The sequence below is a fragment of the Quercus lobata genome, chromosome 1, assembly GCF_001633185.2.
Source record: "Quercus lobata isolate SW786 chromosome 1, ValleyOak3.0 Primary Assembly, whole genome shotgun sequence".
Classification (NCBI taxonomy): Eukaryota; Viridiplantae; Streptophyta; class Magnoliopsida; order Fagales; family Fagaceae; genus Quercus; species Quercus lobata.
This window is the reverse complement of record NC_044904.1, coordinates 14,607,551-14,630,012: the sequence shown is the minus strand read 5'-3', so window position 1 is coordinate 14,630,012 and position 22,462 is coordinate 14,607,551. Positions and strand designations below refer to the sequence as shown.

At 34.1% G+C, this 22,462-nt stretch overlaps 1 protein-coding gene and 1 pseudogene across 3 annotated transcripts in view; one reads left to right on the top strand and one right to left on the bottom strand.

Annotated features, from left to right (window-relative positions):
* LOC115980305 (syndetin-like) overlaps positions 1–8,184 on the bottom strand; it is a 34,383-nt gene extending 26,199 nt beyond the window's left edge. For 2 of the 3 annotated variants that reach the window (XM_031102570.1, XM_031102581.1), the window contains exon 1: positions 7,673–8,184. In XM_031102570.1, coding sequence (XP_030958430.1) covers positions 7,673–7,897 — 225 coding nt within the window. In that variant the 5' untranslated portion in view covers positions 7,898–8,184. The remainder of the gene's footprint in view (positions 1–7,672) is intronic. The other variant, XM_031102574.1, reaches the window with a different exon arrangement.
* A 9,927-nt stretch (positions 8,185–18,111) lies between these two features.
* LOC115995488 lies at positions 18,112–22,165 on the top strand (annotated as a pseudogene).
* Positions 22,166–22,462: the final 297 nt, after the last annotated feature.

The following is a 22,462-nucleotide window of genomic DNA, read 5'->3' as shown; positions in this document are numbered from 1 at the left end:
ATTTTATTATTCAAGTTTACTATTCACGGATCACTGTTCACAGCACAGGAACAGCCACCCAAACCATGATTGTTTTCCTTTGTTTCATCCCCAAACCCTACTTTTTTTTTTTGATAAGTAACGAAAATTTTATTAAAAAACGAAAAACAGCCAACCCAAGTACATTGGGAATGTACCATGGAGGCATAAATCAATAACCAAGATTACAACGATCAAGTAAAACAAGAAGGGAAGAACAAGAAAAATGACAAAAGACCACACTCCAATCAAGGAGAGTGTGTAGAAAAAAAGACTTAATCTCTAACATAAAGCGTTCACATCCCTCAAAGCTTCTAGCATTCCTTTCACGCCAAATACACCATAACAAGCAATGAGGCACAATTCTCCACAACTCTATATTTCTATGTCGTCCAAACTTACCCTGCCAAGATTCAAACAACCCAATAACCTTCTGAGGCATAACCCAATGGATTCCAAACAAACAAAACACCAACGACCACAACTCACAAGCAATGGGGCAATGAAGAAGAAGATGATCCACTGACTCCCCACAATTCTTACACATATAACACCAATAAAGAACTAGCACACGTCGTTTGCGAAGGTTATCTGTTGTTAAAATCTTACCTAAGAAAGCAGACCATGAAAAGAAAGCTACCCTTAGAGGAACCTTCAATTTCCAAATCATCTTCCAAGGGAAGGATAAGATGGTAGGAGGGTAGAAGGAAAGATAGAATCCTCTAACCTCAAAACCTCTACTCCTTGCTAGCTTCCAACACACCCGATCCGGACCCAAACCCCGTACCGTCGAAGAGTAGACCATATCCATAAACAGATCAAAGGATTCTTGTTCCCAATCTTGTGGAGGACAACGAAATTTGGCATCCCAATGAATCCTCCCACCAGACCAACACATAACCTCCGCTACTGAAGAATCATTTGTTCTACTAATACAATAAAGTTCCGGAAAAGCCTCTAGGAGAGTACGATCTCCACACCACACATGCTTCCAAAACTTCACTCTAGTACCATCCCCTACATCATACAAAAGTAGTTTAGAAAAACTCATCCAACCACTCCTAATATGTCTCCACAAACTAACACCATATGCACTGGTCACCTTTTTCGTGCACCAACCACCCCAATCATTCCCATATTTCTCCTCAATAACCCTCCTCCAAAGAGCATTGGTTTCCATGCCATACCTCCATAACCATTTTCCTAACAAAGCAGAATTAAAACTCCTCAATCGTCTAATACCCAACCCTCCAATCTGTAGCGGTTTACAAACCTGAGCCTAACTGACTAAATGTAATTTAGAGTCACTATTAATACCACTCCACAGAAAATCATGTTGTAACTTCTCCATACGATTTGCCACCTTCCCAAGTAAAGGCAAAAGGGAAAGGAAGTATGTAGGTAAGGAGGAAAGAGTACTTTTGATAAGAGTTACCTTTACCCCCCTTAGATAGATACAACCTCTTCCACCCTACTAATCTCCTTTCTATCTTCTCCAAAATAGGATTCCAAATTGATAACTCCTTATATTTAGCTCCTAACGGTAGCCCCAAATATCTCAATGGAAGAGATGATTGCCTAAACCCCAACATCCCCACCAGAACATCCATATTGTGCACCACCCCTATAGGAACCAACTCAGATTTCCCCAAGTTAATCCTTAAACCTAAGACCTCCTCAAATCTAGCCAGAATTGCTCTCAAACTAGCTATTTGCGTAGGATCAGCATCACAAAAAATAAGAGTGTCATCAGCAAATAAAATATAAAACACCATCCCCAAGTTATCAGCCGTATTACCTACAGAGAAGCCTGAGAACTGACTAGTAGTAGCAGCCACATCCAACATACGACTCAAACCCTCCATAACAATATCAAATAGCAACGGAGACAAGGGGTCCCCTTGCTGAATCCCCCTAGAACTACCAAAGAAATCAGAAGGACTACCATTGATCAGAATGGAGAATTTAACAATAGAGATGCAACACATTATCCATTTTCTCCATTTCTCTAAAAACCCACATCGCTGAAGCATATACATTAAAAAACCCCAACTCACATGGTCATATGCCTTCTCCACATCCAACTTACACAACACTCCAGGAACACCTGACTTCAATCTACTATCAATACATTCTGAAGCAATTAAAAATGAGTCCAAAATCTGTCTACCTTTCACAAATGCATTCTGCGAATCTGAAATAAGCCCATGTGCCACCCTTCGAAGACAATTGGCCAACACTTTAGAAATAATCTTATAAATCCCACCAACTAAGCTAATAGGCCGAAAATCCTTGATCTCCACAGCATCCACCTTTTTGGGAATAAGAGCAAGGAAAGAAGCATTAAGACTCTTCTCAAACACAGCCTGAGTATGAAAATTTTGAAACATTGCCATAATTTCAACCTTCAAAATACACCGGTAAGACTGAAAGAACGCCATAGAAAAGCCATCCGGGCTAGGAGCCTTATCACCCTTAAAATCACCAATCACCCCAAACACCTCTTCCTCATCAAATGGCCTATCTAGCCAAAGTGCATCTTCCTCCGAGATACAAGAGAACTCCATATCATCTAATAAAGGTCTATGAGCCACAGTTTCAGCATATAGCTGTCTGTAAAAATGAGAAATACAACCTGCTATAGCCTCCGGATCTGAAGACAATTCTCCATCCACCATAAGCCTATCAATGGAATTAAATCTTCTGTGAGAATTAGCTATATGATGAAAGAATCTGGTATTCTTGTCTACTTTTCTAATACAAAGGACTCTAGACTTCTGCCTCCAACAGATTTCCTCCATCAAGGTAACTTTTTCTAATTCACCTCGAACTCTCTCCAACTCCAGCCTTTCTTCCTCCAATAAAGGTCGACTATCCTCAATCTTCTCTAAATCACTAAGCTCTTGCCACAATTTTCTCACCCGATCTTCAACATTTCCAAAAACCTCCACATTCCATTTCTTCAAGTCATTTTTCAAGAGCTTCAACTTATTAGTCAAAACAAAACTCGGAGCTCCTAGGACATTATAAGATTCCCACCAAGATCGCACCCTCTCCACAAAACCCTCAACTTTAAGCCACATATTCTCAAATCTAAACGGCATCCTACCTCTCTGAAAGGAACCCCCCTCAAGAACAATCAGGAAGTGATCAGATAACAGCCTAGGCAAGCGTTGTTGAGAGACAGATGGAAACTTATCCTCCCAATCTGCAAAAAACAAAAATCTATCCAGCCTAGCCTTCGAAGCAACTTCACGAGTATTAGACCAAGTGAAAGATCCCCCTTGAAGCGGAATATCAATGAGGCCTTGCTCAGAACAGAAGTAATACCAGATCTGCCCCGACAGTTCTAAATCAGATTACCTTGTTCCCCTTGTCCTACGCCATTGAGGTATGCCGGAGACTGTTGACTTCATTATTTTGTAGGAGGAATTGGTTTTGGAAGCATGGCTCTGTAATATGGAATATGGTACTGGGTTGTTTGATGTGGATTGTGTGGAAGGAGCGGAATCGTCTCCTTTTTTAGGACAACGTAATTTCATTGGACCAATTAAAATATGTGTTTCAACACACTTTTTTGATTGGGCACGGTGTTGGGGTTTTTCTAATTGTTCATTTGTTTGAGTTCCTAGCTTCACTTAGACCTACTTTATAATTTTTTTGTATTTTCTTATGTTCCTTTGTGTTCATCATCGTGAACTCAAAGTTTTATTTATTTATTTATCTGATTAATCAAATTGCACTACTTACCTATCAAAATATATATATATATATATATATATACATATATTAAGGCACCTCATGTGAGCCTCACTAGAATTCAAGCTTAAGTATCTTTGTATGGAGGAAGAGGAGACAGGAAGGGGTACAGACTCACATCCGGTTTAGATGTAATTTTAAAGGGAGGGGAAGAGGATCTAGAGAGGCATTATACCCCCCTCAAGACTCCTTTTTAGCAATTCCCCTAACTAAAGGGAATATGAAGGGAGACAATAGTAAATTCAATGATAGTACTTCCCTTTTAACCTTTAATAATTTATTATAATCTACAACCAAAGTCTTATTATTCATCTCTCCCTATTGACAATTTACATGAGACCTTATCCTTTCATCTTTTTTCCATTTTGAAACCAAAAAAAGTAGAAATATATCGAGGGTGTTCCTTTTTTTTTATCAATATATCTTATTACTTATCAAAAAAAAAAAGTAGAAATATCTACTTCCTCTCCATCCCTTTTTCTTAACATTCAAACAAGAACAAGATTTTTTTTTTAATTTTTTCTTTTGTTTGATTGGTAAGTTACACAAACCCGATAAGTCTTGAACCCATGACACCACCCTCCATACCATTATTATGGGAGGAGGAAACACTAACTGAGCTATAGCTCACTGGCAAGAACATTTTTAATACGTAGAAAGAAAACTTATATTTAGTCCTCTCCTCTACCTCTTCGCCTTTATCCTCTCCTTTCCTCTTTTGGAAAACTTCCAAAAGTAGCATAAAGCACGTACAACCTCACCTAGAATAACAATCTCATATCTGAACCCCTTACTAATGAGATATACATTATTTGCATCTTTCCTAATAGAACTATCCTAGAGAGGGGGAAAAGAAAAGGCCACCTTTGAGGGAATTGCATCACATCAAATGCTATTATGAGGAAACCCTATTATAGGAGTTAGCCTTGAACTTTTGACTCTGAAATAAAAACCATCCAAATTTGACAATTTTCTGCACCATAAACCTTTGCTGAATGCAAAATGTGAATAAAACAGACGCATGAGTAAAGGAAACCCTTTTATTGACTAAGAGTAGTGTGTTCTTGGTCATTAAATGCATTGCTTATTAAAGTAAGTGCCATGTTCTTGAGATCTTTTTATCAGTTTTGACCCCAAGAAGAGGAGAAAGGGATATCCTAGTGACCTTTTCTTACTACTCTTCAACATCGGTCTCAATTTTGTCAATTTCACTCCATTCCAGCTGGAAAAGTTGAAATGTTTTGTTCCAGTCAGTTCAAATTATATTTAAATTCTGGCCAGTATGAGTTCACACACCACCACTGAACTCACCACCACTTTTTTTCCCTTTCTCTTTCTTTCTAATATTTTCTCTTCTGGGTAAAGATCTACTCATACATAGAGCATAAAATAAAAAATAAAATAAAAAGTTTTAATTCCAAAGGCAATTGTTCTATCCCCAAATGTGCAATTGTGAATTCCAAATATCCACACTCCAATATCAACCAAAAACTCCTTTCCAACAAACTAATAAATCCAAAACTCTCTTTAGCATAACCCATTGAATTCCAAACAAGGAAAAAACCAACAACCATAGATTTCATGCAAAACCATACACAGGTATTTCATTTTTTATCAATAATTCAGTTACTTGTCAAAAAAATATATTGTATGCAAAACCACAATGAAGGAGCAAGTGATCTATGGACACCTCATTCTTCTTGCACATACAACACCACTAAACAAATATTCTTCTTTCAAATACTATCCATGGTAAGGATTTTCCCTCTAGTGGTTATCCAAGTAAAAGAATGCTACTTTTGAGGGAGCCTTGAACCTCCAAATACTTTTCCATGGAAATTGTTGAAAATTTCCACAAGAAAGAACCTTTTAAAAAGATTTTACCTCAAACACACTGCTCATTGTTGGTATCTAGCACATTCAACCTTCTCCCTTCCTCTTGATCTCGATAGAATAAATAAGATCAAGGAAAGACATTAGAATCTCCATCTCCCAATCATGAACAGCACTAATAAATGTAATATCCCAATGAATACCACAGTGCAAATACTCTGCCACATAAGTCTCTTTTGAACAAGCTACACAAAAAAGGTTCCTGAAACACAACGTTCTTCTTCTCTTCTTCTATGAATTGGATCCTTATTTTTATATTGATGATGAATGATATATATTTTTGAGCATTTCTATATTTTTTTCATTTGGGCTAAGAGTCATGTAGCTCAACTAGCACCTCCTGATGTTTTCAACAAAAACATCCAAGGTTCAATTCTCCCCACCCCCAACTATTGAACTATCAAAAAAATATTTTGTTTTCCTCCATTTGGTGTTTTGGGAGTTTCTATGTGATGATGTTAATAATGTTTCTTATTTGATTTTAAATTGATAAGGTATAAAACCATATGTAATGGAGATAGATAATCTATTTTGTATTTGAATACATACTACCATACATGAATACATACATATATACACATATATACTATACATATACTGGAAAATCCCAAAACAATATGCTGGAATAGACCATTACCGAATTATTTACTTCTTCACTGTCCCATAGCGTATGAGATGTGGTCCATGGTCTTTGGTTTGTTTGGTATTAATTGGGTTATGCTACAAAGCATTATTGAGTTGTTTGCTTCTTGGCCAGGTAAGTTCAATCGACACCGAAATGTAGCTCTCTGGAGGCTTGTGCCTCATTGCTTATATTGGTGTCTCTAGCGGGAAAGGAATGCTAGATGCTTTGAGGATTGTGAACAGTCAATTTTCAAGATCAAGACTCTTTTCTTTCTTACTCTCCTTGTATTTCTCTTCCGGTCTTATTTAATTTTTGTAATTTGGGCTCTTGATGCTCTGCCCTTGTAGTACATTTCCAGTGTACTTGGGTGGTTCTATTTATATAAGTTTCAAGTTACTTATCAAAAAATAATAATAATGGTTACTAGAACAATCGTACAAAATTAAAAATTTTAATTAATCTCCCAAAACATAAACAGGGTGCAACCAATCCTTCTAAATTTCTAATAGACTATAAGAGTAACTTCTTCCTACTCTAACAATAGAAACAAGATTAATTCCATTTATTAGCCTCCCTTTAGGCAATATGAACTATTTTTTGAGGGAAGCTCAACCAAAAATGGATTAGGAAATTAATTCAGGGATCTTCTTTTACTGTAAGCCAACAAGTTGGGCCAATGTTATAATGGAGAAAAAAACAAAAAACAAAAAACAATTAGGGTAATACTAGTATTGCTGAGTTGTTTGTGTTCCCTACAACCTCACAAAAGCAGTGTACCCTGGAATGAAGAATCTGAACATGAATGGCGGCTCTTCGATGATTACAGAATGGGCGAACGGGTAAAAGATTCCATCACATGCTTTTACATCACAGAATCAATCATTGACTAGTGGACTCTGCACATGCTTCTTTTGATTGGATCAATATATCTAGTAACATAGCGACTCGCAATTTAGTCCTGGACTACATTCTAGATATCAAGACCAAACAACTTCAGGCAACATTGTCTTCTGGAATAACTAAAAACGAGGGAGTAGCATTGAGATTCAAGCATCGGTCTATCCAATTATCTGCTACTGTAAACTATCATGCGCATTCCGTTTCTTGCTAATGCGCTTAGAACCCTGTTTCCCGTGCTATAACAACGGAACGAATGTGAAAACTTTGACTCCTAATACTAACTACTGAAGCAAAAGCCAACAATTAGAAGAGGCTTCCGCTCCGCCTAAGTGACACACATAGAGAAAGCATTACTTTCCCGCGTTTTCTCAGCAACCAAACAGAATTTTAGCAAGTTCGATTCAAAACAATAGCATTGAAATCTGGAATTCGAACTTCACAAAAAGAAAAGCTACATTGAGTGAAGGGACATTTTACCTCGGGGCGATCAGAAGTAGAAGGAAGAAGTCCAAGCGATCTGGCGGACCTAACGGAACTGAGAATCTTCTCGCCGACCTTAGACAAATCCATTCCGCCTCCTTGGAACAACAAAAACGGGACCAAGAAGAAAATCCTAGAGCTATCGAGCCCTTCGCTCAAATCGCCATTGAACAAGTACGGATTTCCCAAAACAGTGCCGAACGGGAACAGATTCGGCTGCATTTCAATTCAAATCCCAAAGAAGATCGAGATCAAGATCGAACCCTTCTTCAAGTTCAAAGCCCATTTCATGAAAGAATAACAGAAACCGCTTTTTTTTTGGTTTGAGATCTAATTTATTGAAGTGGTTTTTGGAGCTAGAGAGAGAGATTTTGGGAGTGAGATTTGGCTTTAGGCAGGTGTGCTGTGATGTGCTGTTCGATGAATAATAATGAGAGGTGTTATGTAAATTGCGCATGCGTTGTGTTTTGGTGGAATTTTCGTGCGTAGAATATGAATAGTCAATAGACTTATAGTTACTGCTTTGTAGACTTTGGTGCTCAGTCTGTGACCTCACCGCTACATGTCGTTGTGGAGGTGTAGAATGCTGAGTTGATAATGTATGTGGTTACGGATAAATAGGTCGTTTGGTAAGAAATTTCTAATAATGTTGTTTATATTATTTTTTGAAAATATGTATAGGTAAAAAAGTGTGTAAAAAAATATATAATATTATTTAAAAACTAAAAACTATTATTTAAATAATTATAACAAATGGGTCCTATAATCATATGAAAAATATTGACTCAATTTCTTTATCAATAAATTTCCGTAGTTTTAAAAATCAAATATGATATCACCTTTAAGTATAATTGTATACCTTCTCAAAAAAAAAAAGTTATGACTATATAAGTGCTTGTGAAGTGTGAAGGTAAGGATTGGAATTCAAGTCTCTAAGGTGAAATTTCATAGACATATACATTTAGATTAAATTAGAATATAATCTTCTCTCATAAATATAGATAAAATCCAAAAACCAAAAAAACTCCTAATTCCTAGTTTTAGATGTTTTATTGGACCATATTAGGGTCCGGTTCTCAATTGAATTGGTTGAACTAGTTGATTCGGTTCAATTTTTAAAACTATGTAAATTTCATAATTGCTGAAATATTCTATTGCGAGTAAGAAAAAAATGTGGATCCATGAGTGGCAAATTGTCAAAAGGTGCTACATGCAATATGTTACTGGTTTTCATATAAATACACCAATCATATCACTTTTTTATTTACCACTAACAAGTTGCCACCTAAATTTGTTGTAAACAAATGTTGTGTCTTATCGTTACTCCAATTGCTTTCTCTCATTTTACCATTTGAGTTGGCTAGAAGCATGTTTCAAAAAAAAAAAAAAAAGAGTTGGCTAGAAGCATAATAAATAAATAAATTTAGGGACACAACATCATAGCAATGATTGTTGTGATTTAAATAATATCACTTTTAGTTAAGCATCGTCATAATTTCAATTTAGGAGAACGAGATTGGAAGCAAAATTAATCCCACAAATATTATCAGCATTAATATAAATAAATAAATAAACTAATTGCATAAAAATGTAATTGCCATACATGGTGTGGGGGGACAAGGATCCAAACAACTGATGAAGCCCACAAGGAGGTAAACCTCAGGAAACGTAGGAGGGTTGTCCTCGGAAATTATATACTTAACTCGTACATAAGCTGAACAACCATGATTGGCGGGGGTGCGAGGACATCTGCCTAACCTCGGAAGGTCGAGGGTCAGAATTGAAGGGATCATGGCGCAACCCGAAGGGAGACAAAGGTAACTTGACATTGAACAAGAAAGAGAAGAAAAATGAATGACAAAGTGGTCATCCATTTCGTATTAAATGCACTGCAACTACTTGGCTGGCCGCATTAATGGGGAAATGACCATGAATAATGTCTCCAGTAAAAACCTTCTAGCGAGGTCTTGATAGGACAAGTATCAAAAAAGTCTGATCATAACCCTCCAAATGTAAGATCCAGAATCCCAGATGCATCTTTGTTAAGCTATATAAAGTCAAGAAGCACCTGGATCAGAGGGGTCTAGTTTTTAGGAGAAAAGAGATAGAAATTATCCAATTGCAACCTCATCCTCGAACCAAACCCGAGGACGGACACTTAGCCATTTCAAGGCTATTTCCAGTTGAACATTAATCACTACACATATAGTTTTGATATGACTTTCATCCTTTGTCACATAATGGGTACTTAGGATTTGTTTGAATACCACTTATTTGCTAAAAATTGAAAATTTATTGCTGAAAATACTGTAGCAAAATAATTTTTAAATGTGTGAATAGTACCATGGGACCCAGAAATGTATGTGCATTTTTGTGTTTTTGGCTGGATCGTGAACAATGCCGTGGGACCCAGCAAAAAACAAAGGCACAAATGCAATGCTGAATCATTTGCACGCAAACGCACACTTAAAGGTTGATCTTGCATTCCACCTTTATAAATTAATTGAGTGAGCGATCAGTAACACAATTAAAACCAGCTTTATTTATCTGTTTCACAGTTCACCCACCACACAGTGTAATACATTGTAAATTGTAATTTATTTAAAAACCTTTGTTAATTTATTGTTAAAAGTATAATAAAATTCCTATAGATTTGAATGCCTATATTCTTCTAGTTATTTAACTTTTAAGTTTATAACAATATTATGAAGTTTGAAACAGTGAAAAGTGTCAAAATGTTAAATGACAACAAAATACGCAAGTATAATCCGTTTCATTCATGATGTGGGCATCTTTTCTCTAGGGTTTTGGCCTAATAGCATGTTTCTAAAATATGTAGAATAAGAAGAGGCAATCACATGGTCACTAAAAGAAAGACAAATATTATAATTTTCAAGACTAAAAACAATCTCACCAACCTAAATAAAGGCTATGTTTAGCCAAAATTTTACATAAGCAAGTAAAAAACACCCCACATTAGGCCCAATAAACTAGCCAAAAAAGAAGTTAGCAATGAATAGCACCTCGCCACACTTAGTTTGATATATATTGTTCATCACCAAACTCATTTTAAATCAATTTCTCTCTCTAGACATGGTGTCAACTGTCAACAAGTATGCAATGTTACTCTTTTTTTTTTAATTTTCATTACAAATTAAGAAAGAATACCTATTTTAACAAAGTTGTTTGAAGATTCTACCTATATTGTAAATTTGTAATAACTATCTAATTTTTTACCAAATGCATGCAACAAGTATGCAACATAACTTTTTATTTTATTATATTTTTTACTAACATGTAACTCATGCAAACACATTGATGCATTTAAAATTGAACATAATTTTTATTATAAAAATATAAATAATTAGTGAAATATATATATATATATGTGTGTGTGTGTGTGTGTGTGTGTGTGTGTGTATAATATTAATAGGCAAAACTTAAAGAAAATCCAATTAGATTCTACAATTGAAGTCCAATTTTGCGTCATGTCCTAAATTATTTATTTTTAGAGAGAATTTTATTTCTTAATTTTTGAGACAAATATGAGACCACATTATAAATATTCATCCAATATATATATACACACACATATATATAGGCAAAACTTAGAGAAAATCCAATTAGATTCTACAATTGAAGTCCAATTTTGCGCCATGTGTTTTAAATTATTTATTTTTAGAGAGAATTTTATTTATTAATTTTGGAGTCAAATGTGATATCACATTATAAATATCCATTCAAGTGAGTTATTACATACAAAAATCGAAGAGTCTAGAATTAATGAACATAAGCTTTTTTTTTTAAATGGACAATTTATATTTTCTACTTAATAATATTCTTACCAATGTTATGAATACCGTTTCGGTTTGTCTATTAGAACGGAATATTTCGGTACCGGCTTATTTCGGCGTACCGTTTCAGAGTGTTTCGGAGTTACGTTATTTTATAATAAAAAATATATATATTATTAATAAAAAAAACCTATATAAATTATTAAGGGTTTTAAAGAAGTTATAATTACATATTTCAACTAATATGTAATCTTTAAGCCCAAATAATAATAATAATAATTATCAGTTCACTCATTTATAAAATATAATAAGAGTAATAATATGAAAAAAAAAAAATGATGTTAGTCACGTGGGGCTCACAAAAACAAAACAAAGAAAAAATTCAAATTTTGAGAGTAAAAAAAAAAAAAAATTCAAATTTTAAAACACAAGTGACAAAAGAGGAGTATATGGGCTGACAAAAACTAAACAAATAAAAAATTTAAAACAAAGGACATAGCATTTAAAGGAAAGGTTGACAAATAGTAACATACATTACTTGTACAACACACAAATAAAAAAGGAAAGGCAGATTGGCAGCTCGCAGCAGAACCAAAACACACCAAAAGAGAAAATCAAAAAGAGAAGAAGGGTCTGAAACCCACCAGAAGAAGAGGAAAAAAGAAGAAGAAGAAAGGTTTGAAACCTAGAAGAAGAAGGAAAAAAAAAAAAAGAGAGAAGAAGGTGGTATGATTTTTTTTTTTTAAGCCAAAATTTGGTACCGGCCGAATTTTGTATTTTGGCCGAAATTGACCAAAATGGCCGAAACACCCCAAAATAGGCCGAAACTTGACTGGAGGTGGAACAGAGGGTAATATGATACCAGTTTGTATGCCGGTATGAAATTTTCCGGCCGGAACGAAACGGAATCAATAACAATGATTCTTACAATACTTTTTAAAGAGTTAAAAAAAATGACTATCAGTAATATTTAAATTATATATGTAAAAATTACATTGTACATCTTACTGTATTTCTTTTAAGTATATTTATGCTTATGCATGGGTTACAAAAAAGAATAGCATGTAAGAGCAATCGCATCAATGCTTGCAAAATAGAAAAAGGGGTTAGTTTTACACATTTTAACAAAAAAAAACACTCACATCAGTGCTTGCATAAGTTTGTATATATGCAAATGTGCTACAGCAACCGTGCATATATGCACAGTTACTGTAGCTTTGCATTTAATACTTTTCTATTTTTTTCTCTCTCCTTCACCTCACTCTCTATTTTTCTCTTTGGTCCTTCTCACTCTCACTTCACTCTAGTCGTGCCACAGCCATGCCACCACCGATCGCCTCACTCGTCGATGCTTTCAACGATCACCGCTGCTCTCTCGCCATGGCCATGCCACCACTGATCGCCTCACTTGTCGATGCTTTCACCGATCACCGCTGCTCTTATTTTTCTTTGTTTGATGGTTTTGATCAATGGGTTTTGATGATTTTGATCAATAGGTTTTGATGATTTTGATGGGTGGGTTGATAATGGAGGCTGGCTTGATGATGGTGGTTGATCTCATTGATGGTGGCTGGGTGGGTTGATGGTGGGTGTGGATTGATAATTGATGGTGGCTAGGTGTTGGTTATTTTGGGTAGTGTTGGGTCTGAGAGAGAGAGAGAGGTATTGAGTGAGATGGTTCAAGAATAAATATTTTATTGAATAAATGTGTAGAATAAATAAACTGATATAGGTGTTTTGTAAAAGTAGGTGTGTAAAATAGAAAAAACATGTTTTTTTTTTGCAAAATGGACAGAAATTTTGCATCCATTGACATGAATGCTCTAACATATGCATACGTATAGATACATTTAAAATTAAACATAATTTTTATCATAAAAATATAAATTAATTATTTTTAAAATGTAAACGTAATTAGTCACATATTAAAATTCTTACCTAAATTTAATATTACTTATGATCATTTTCTTTCTAATTTTTAATAAGATAGAACGTGTGGTGATTTTTGTTGTGTGGTAATTTTTATTAAGTATATTTGATTTTTTTAAAATAAATTTTATAGTTTATTAATATTATATTTTTAGTATTTTGCATTCATTAATTTACTTGGAACAAAGATTTAAAAACTTAAGTGGACACATGGCACAAACTTAAGTGGATAATTATGGTGTGGTCCTCACATAAATTAAGACATATAGCGCAAAATTGGATTCTAATTTCAAATTTTGATTGAACTTTTTCTAAACTTTACCTATTAATATATATATATATTATAAATTAAGAAAGAAAATCTATTGTAACAAGTTTGATTGAAGATTCTACGGGTCTATTTGGGATCTGTTTATTTTGTTGAAACTGAAAACTTTTTGCTAAAAATTCTGTAGATAAAGGTAAAAGTTAGCTGAAATAGTATAGTGAGACCTATGAATAGCACCAAAAAGTGCAATGGAGGCCATGAATAATATCAAAAGTAAGTTGAGTAATAAAATAAGTTGGCAAAATTAATCATGCCAAACAGACACTACATTTATTGTCTAACTATTAGTTTTTTTTTTTTTTTCAAATAACTACTTTTAGTATTTTTGGAAATAAAATTGTAATTTTTTATTACACATTTAACATAAAAGTTACAAAGAATTATATATTTTAATAAACATTATGTTTTTTTAGGAGAAAATATATTAACATTATGTAAATAAATTACTGAATATAAATTGAAACCAAAGCTCAAATGTAGGGATGGCAATGGGGAGGGGCGGGGCCGAAGGATAGGGTCTTCGTCCCTACCCCACATGGTTTTGTTTTGCCCCATCCCCGTCCCGCCTTGCCCTGCATGATGGAGAAAACTTTTTCACCCCATCTCCACCCCTTGGGGCCCCGCGAAGCCCTGCCCCACCCCGTAAAACTTTACTTTTTGTTAATTTGCTCTACAATTAATACAATTTTTCAATGAAACTTATTTCATTAATAAAAATATACTTGAAATTACAACTAAATTTATCCCATAAAATCAAATCAATTTTTAGAAAAAAATTGAATAATATATCCATGTGTTTAACAAGACAATCAGAAAATAAAATCTCATATTATAACACATAACAAAATAAGGCAGAGAACTACATTAGGTAGAATAAATTAAGCTAATATTGATATGTTTGTTTAAATAATAGGGTTTTAAGGTATGAAAAAATTACAATTATAACTCTTAACAATGCGGGGCGTGGCGGGGACGGGGAGGGGCAGGGCGGAGTGGGTCTAAAAGGTCTAAACCCGCTAAAATCTTGCCTCATCCCCGCCTCACTACCTAAGCGAGGCAAAGCGGGAAGGGGCGGGTTAAGCGGGGTGAGGCAAAATTGCCATATCTACTCAAAGGTATCATAAGTTTTATTTTATTTTATTTTATTTTATTTTATATTTATTTAAGGAAATTGGTTTTTGATGAATATTTAAGGAGATTCTTAAATTAATATGTTGAATACTGAATAGTGCACCCTAAAATGAAAAAACTCCCCTAAAAAGAAAAAAAAAAAAAAAAGACGTGGACCCTTTCTTTCTCGTAACCTGTGCTATACCTAGCTGGCACCACCACCCTCGCTTACCATCGTGCCACCTACCAACCACCTTCACAGCCTCTCTCTCAACCCCGATTGTGCTGTCGCCTAGTCCACTGCTCAGTAATTCTCTCTCTGATATTTTTAATAAGCTCTGTTTGATGCATTGAGAATCAAATTTTCTCATCAAAGTAAGGCACTCTTTTTTTGTTTGCTATCTGAAACTGGCTTTAGGCTTTAGCTCTGAGAAACTTGACTATAACCGGTTGTTTTAAAAAATAAGGAGGTAGGCCATGGCAATGGAAACCCAAGTGTCAAAGCCAGCTATGGTTTCGAAGAAGAGAAGGGTAGGGAAGAATTGTTGACACCCTATTTTGCAACCCGCATTTAATCTCACATGGAGGGTAAAAGGGTAATTTCACCTTAGAAATATGCATCTTGATTCTGGTCATTAGATCCTTAATCTCATTTCACCAAAATAATCTTGATTTTTTAACAATCAAATCGATTGGTTATAAGCCCTAATCGAACCATCAGATTAAAAGTTATTATCAAATCAAGTTTTAATGGCTGAGATACACTATCACAAATTGAGTTCGACTATATGTGATTATGAACAATTTATTTCAATTGGTTATAAGTATAATCAATTTAAGATTGATGATGTGTCATAATTTGATTGGTTAGGACTACATTTTATGATAGGGTTACATACACCTAATTAACTAGATAGTTAAACATTAATTATTCAATAAGTAATTTGTGCAATTATCTTTTAATTAGAGTAAATTTGGAACCAATTAAGTCTGAAATGTGAGTGATTGAAGTCATTTAATATTAATTGGAAGCTAATTTGGAACCTATTAATGTTAATTGTGCTGAAGCCATTTTCTAACAAATGACATTTGCTCACCATTTCGTCAATATCTCTCAGAATATTTTAAATCTGTGAATGAAGTTAATTTTCTCAGAAACTAGACATCCGGGGCTTCAATTTGAGCATAAGAATGAGACAATTTCGATCAGAATTGAGTTAGATATGACTTTTCGAAATTGGCTTTACAGGCTGTTACAGCAGCCACGGGAAAACCGAACTTTGCTTGCTCCTTACTCTTATCAATCTCCACATTTATTGCACCAGATTTTCCCAAAGGCTAAAATGAGGTCTAAGTTCATGATTCTTTGTCAACCCTCATTAAATGGTCTTCCATTCATATTTCCTTCACCACTACTATATAAACCCTCACTCTCCTTCATTTCAAAGCACACAAAAACCCACTTTCTTTTCTTTTCTTGAGTTATAGTGAAGTTGAGTAGTCTTGTCATATCTTGATCTTCCTGAGACTCAAGGTATTGAGTGAGACTCACTCTCCCTGTCCTAGTTCTTCTTTTCCTCCACCCTTAGGACCTCCATCAAAAGTCTCCTCCTCCACTATATGGATCTTGCATGAAGATATAATCTCTTTCCCTAATTGGTTTTTTATGTTACCATGATGAGAATTTAGGATCAAAGCATAATAGTAATTATTTAAATTCTCTTGAATATATTTGAATGTTCTTATGTGTTATTCACATATTTTTGATTGTTCATCACATGTTCATGCATAAACTCTAGTTTTGATCCTAAATCAATATCAAAAATATGAAAAACATGTTTGTTTCATAATTCTTTCAAATCTTTGAATCTAGGATATCACCATATACACACATTCACTATAATTTATTTTTCAATCCAAATGCAATACTTAATAAATTGAATTAGAGTTTATCACATGCATACACTTTAAATTCAACATACAAATTAATTGATAGCATATTGGATAATGTGATATGAATGTTGGCTACCAGAATTTAGAAGACCGGTTTCACCAGGTAAGGTTGGTGCCTAACACCTTCCCACCTTATAACATAATCTCCAAACTTAGATCAAGGGTTTGTACAGCAAATGCTTATCCATGTAATTTTAGATTTTTAGATTGTAACTAAGAAACAAAATCTTGTACTTTATCTTAGATTGTATCTAGGACCAAAGTCATGTAACTTTCTTATGATCAATGTAAATCCAATTACAAATTAATAAAATAAGGAATTTTTCAATTTTGGTTTTCTTATTTATCCCAATAATTAAAGAAGTGGCGACTTCATTATAAAATCCTTAATTTAAAGGGGAAAATATAATTAGTCGAACTTATATTTTCCCCTTTAAATTAAGGATTTTATAATGAAGTCGCCACTTCTTTAATTATTTGGATAAATAAGAAAACCAAAATTGAAAAATTTCTTATTTTATTAATTTGTAATTGGATTTACATTGATCATAAGAAAGTTACATGACTTTGGTCCTAGATACAATTTAAGATAAAGTACATAACTTTGTTTCTTAGTTACAATCTAAAAATTAAAAATTACAAGGATAAACATTGGTCTACTAACCCTTGATCTAAGTTCGGAGGTTATGTTACAAGGTAGGAAGGTGTTAGGCACTCACCTTGCTCGGTGAAACCGGTCTTCTAGACTATAGTGGTCAGCATTCATATTATATCATCCAATATGTCAATCAATTTACATGTTAAATTTAATGTGTGTGCATGTGATAAACCCTAATTCAATTTATTAAGCATTGCGTTGGGATTGAAAAATAAATTTTAGTAAATGTGTGTGGATGGCGATAACCAAGATTCAAGGATTTGAAAGAATTATGAAACAAACATGTTTTTCATATTTTTGATATGGATTTAGAATTAAAACTAGTGTTATGCATGAACATGTGATGAACAACCAAAAACATATGAAGAACATATAAAAACAATTAAGAACATTTAAACATATTAAAGAAAATTAAAATAGTCACTATCATGCTTTAATCATAAATTCTCATCATGGCAACACAAAAAAAAAGTTAGGGAAATGGATTATACCTTCATACAAGATTCATGCGGTGGAGGAGGAAACTCTTGGTAGAAGTCCTAAGGGTAGAGGAAAAGAAGAGTTAAGAGAGGGAAAGTGAGTCTCACTCAATACCTTGAGTCTCAGGAAGATCAAGATATGATAAGACTACTCTATTTCACTAGAACTCAAGAGAGGAGAAGAGATGGGGTTTTTGTGTCTTGAAATGAAGGAGAGGAGAGGTTTATATAGTAGTGGTGGAGAAAATATGAATATGAGATCATTTAATGAGGGTTAACAAAGAATCATGAACCCAGACCTCATTTTAGCTTTTGAGGAAATCTAGTGCATTAAATGTGGAGATTAGTGAGAATGAGGAGTAAGTAAAGTTCGGTTTTCCCATAGCTAATGTAACAGCCTGTAGAGTCAATTTTAAAAAATCATATCTTACTCAACTCTGATCGTAATTGTCTCATTCTTGTGCTCAAATTGAAGTCCTGGATGTTTAGTTTCTGGGAAAATTAACCTTATTCACAAATTTAAAATATTTTGAGAGATATCAACAAAATGGTGAGCAGAGGTCATTTGTTAAAAAACAATTTCAGCACAATTAACATTAATATATCCCAAATTAGTTTCCAATTAACATTAATAGACTCCAATCACTCCCATTTCAGACCTAATTAGTTCCAAATTTACCCTAATTAAAAGATAATTGCACAAATTACTCATTGAATGATTAATGTTTAATTATCTAGTTAATTAGGTGTGTGCAACCCTACCATAAAATGTAGCCTAACTAATCAAATTATGACACATCATTGATCTCAAATTGATTATACTTATAACCAATTGAAATCAATTGTTCATAATCACATATAGTCGGACTCAATTTGTGATATTGCATCTCAGCCATTAAAAGTTGATTTGATGATAACTTTCAATCTGGTAGTTCGATTAAGGTTTATGACTAGTCGGTTTGATCGTTATAATATCAAGATTATTTTGGTGAAATGAGATTAAGGATCTAATTACCAGAATCAAGATACATATTTTCAAGGTAAAATTACCCTTTTATCTTCCAGGTGAGGTTAAATACGGGTTGCAAAATGAGGTGTCAACATCTAGAGCATTCAAGATGGCATTCAAGAGTATTATCAAGAAGTGTGTGCTTGAGGATGCACTTGTAAGCTAGGCTTGCTGTTTGATTGGTTTGTTAAATTGCTTATTTTACTATTATTTTTTTTTTAAGGTTCTAATACATAGGATTTGTAGGAAAAGGTTTGCTTGCTTTGCAGGGTTCGGTGTTGTCAACACACAAGAAGCTCATTGCAGAGAAGTTTGCAGAAGAGGAGTTTGAGCGGAAGGCAAAATTTGCCAAATAGCACGTTTTTAGAAAAAATTTAGGAAAGTAGCACACAGATGAAGTTAATTAGTTAAGAATATTGTTTTTGGAACTCAAGTTTGTCAAACTCGAGTTTGGGCTGGAATTTGAGTTTGTCAAACTCGAGTTTGACAAACTCGAGTTCCAATCAGTATTGATGCATATTGCTTGGAACTCAAGTTTGTCAAACTTGAGTTTGGGTTGGATCTCGAGTTTTACAAATTTGAGTTCAAAAAACAATCTACTTAACTAATTCACTTCAATTACGTGCTATTCACCAAATTTTTTTCTAAAATGGTACTATTTAGCAAATTTTGCCCTATGCACAAAGTCAAGGGGGAGGCCAAGAAGGAAAAACACTTGATAAGTTAATCTCAAAAAACCAACTGGTTATGACAAGCATACATGTGTCTTTTTAATTGTTATCTATCAGATGTCAGTGGTTGCTTATGAGTTTTTAAATGTTAATTTAGGTGGGAGAAAATGGCATGTGAAACCTGCAAATTATTTGGATTCATATGAAAAGTTTCTGATAGGGGTTGCTACAAAAGGAGGTACTGTGTTTATGTATGTTAATTAAGCTTTATGTGACAAGGGCACTAGTTTTATCTAATTGGTTACGTGCTATATAACACTAACTTTGTTCATGTTTACTATGTGTGTTGCTGGAGTTTCAGTGGTCAAGTTGTTTAATGCTGTAAGTTTTCTATGATTATTTAACCATGTTCCATTTTGTCTTGAGATTGATTTTTTTTTCATCACTGTTTTATTTTATTGTTTCTGTGGCTGTTACGTACATTTAGATCCAAACTTCTGTCCTGGTATCTTGTGCAGGTCAACAAGGCACAACATGCTCAGAAAGGTTTGGATCCTTTGAGATATAAAGATGCAAAAGGTATGCTGATAGCCTGATAGATAACGCAGCTAGACGTTGAGCTCCCCATGTTCTTTTCCCTATCATCTTTCTCAGTTATCTGTCTTGTCTTCACATCAATGTGAATGTTTTCTCTAGTTACCGCTAAGCTGTGCACCTTCAAAGAAGAATTTGAAGATTAGCAATTTATCAATTATTAACAAGCCATGTATCTGCAAATGCATATATACTCATCCCATGTTATATACACCAGTGTTCTGTGATTGTGATTAGTATTTTCATTTTAATTTATTGACTGTTTTGTCTATACCAATTTGCCTCTCTTTTAACTTCCAAATGAAGGATTTCGACCTGTTCATGGCTTTAAAAAAAAAAAAAATATATATATATATATATATAATCATCTGAATAAATTTCCACAACTTTGCCAATTAGCTATACCTCTAATTGCACCTTCTTCCCTTGTAAGAGCAACATGGAGGGAGGCCAAGGTGAGGTCGTGGGTTCAAAATCCACTGGGTGCACGTGTAACTTGCCATTGAGAAATTAAATTTCCACAGTTTTCCAATTTCACTTATCCATTTACAAAATTAAATCTTACATCGAAGTACTCATTCTTTTGGTCATTGTGCCCGAGCGTTCTCCATGACTGGACTTTAGAGAGAGATGCATATATGGTACTGTAATTTCTGTTGGAAGTTGCCATGCAGTCCTTCTATCCATCTTCTGCCAAGAGCTGCAACTTCATGTGGTTTATGTGCAATGTATTGTTGTCATATATTTTGCTGCGTCAGCTATTTAATGTATTAAAACGAATTTCTCTTAAATAAAATTCTTCTATTTTTGGGTATAGAAGGGAATAAAGACTTGGTTGTAGAGGTTCAATTCTCAAAGCAGATTGTCTTGTTTCTATGTTTGAATCCTGGTCACACTTTTGAAACTACTATCTGATCATTACTTGGAAAAGAATGCTGTCTGAGACTGCTCAGAAGACCCATGTTTTTTTTTTTTGGTAGAAAGAAGACCCATGTTTTGCTGAAATTGATTTCCGTTTTTTTACTTCAGATGATTAAATACCATCTTGTTTTGTGGTCAAATGGCCACATTTATACCACAACTGTACTATTTTTATTTAAGCCCCACTTAGTGTAACTTACCAATCCAAGAAATGTTTGCCTCATTATGTTATCGTTGATCTGTTCCACATTCTTTCCTTTATGCTGTCTCCTTTTAAGTGATTCTAAGCGAATATTGTCTGAATATTGCCAGCAATAAGGAAGCGGAGGAAAGAAGCCTTCTTCTCAGCACTGGGCAAGCCATCAAAGCCTGTTGACACTCCTGCGAAGGTTGTCTAGGTTTTTTATTTTATTTTATTTTATTTTATTTTTTAACTTCTTGCATACTTTTTATCATTTTCTACAATTTTGTTTAATCTTTGAATTATGTAGACTCTCACTCCCAAAATTTGTCCTGGGAAACTATAAAATGCATTTGCAAACAACATCGATCAGATATCTCACCTGTATCATCTATTTATTATATTTACAAATGCAGTCAACTTTACACTTCATATTCCATAAAATTATGCAGTTAGATGTTTGGTGAGCTGGGAGCAATAGCAATGCATTTAGGTTATTTTGAGGCTTTAACAAATTAAAATGTCTACAGTTTTGTGAAATGCAGGGCCATACAACTAAAGGTGAGGAAAATAGAGAAGGGCCTGCCTGGGCTCCATTGCTTGACAATTACGTGTTAACGAATTCTAAGTTGAAGGATTGGGATAATATGCTGGTAAGAACTATTTTTATTTATACCATGTTGAATGTTACTTTTGTAGGGTAGTAGCTCTGTCTCTCTGTCTCTCTATCAGCACCCACCCATCCAGATCCATTTGGAACTTCATTTTTTGGTTGCATGCAGGAAACAACTGTAGCTGATGAAAATGGAAGGATTTCAGAAGATAGTAGTTCTGATGGTGATTAATGTTTAGTAATTCAACAAGGGGACTAAGATAATTATTATTTATCAGGCAGACTGTCTACCAGGGGAAACTGAAATCTTGTTGTCATGTTATTAGTTTTTTTTTTTTTTTTTTTGATATGTAACAAAAAATGTTGTTAGAAAAAGAAAAACAAACTAGTACACCAGCGGGTTACATAGAAGTTAAGTAATGTGTATCATTTATCAATGATCATATGAATGAATGCCTCACTCAATATATGGGGGTTTTCCTTCTCTACTTGACTTTCTTCTAGTAGGAAATTTCTTTTTGCAATTAATTTCTTTTTACCATAATTG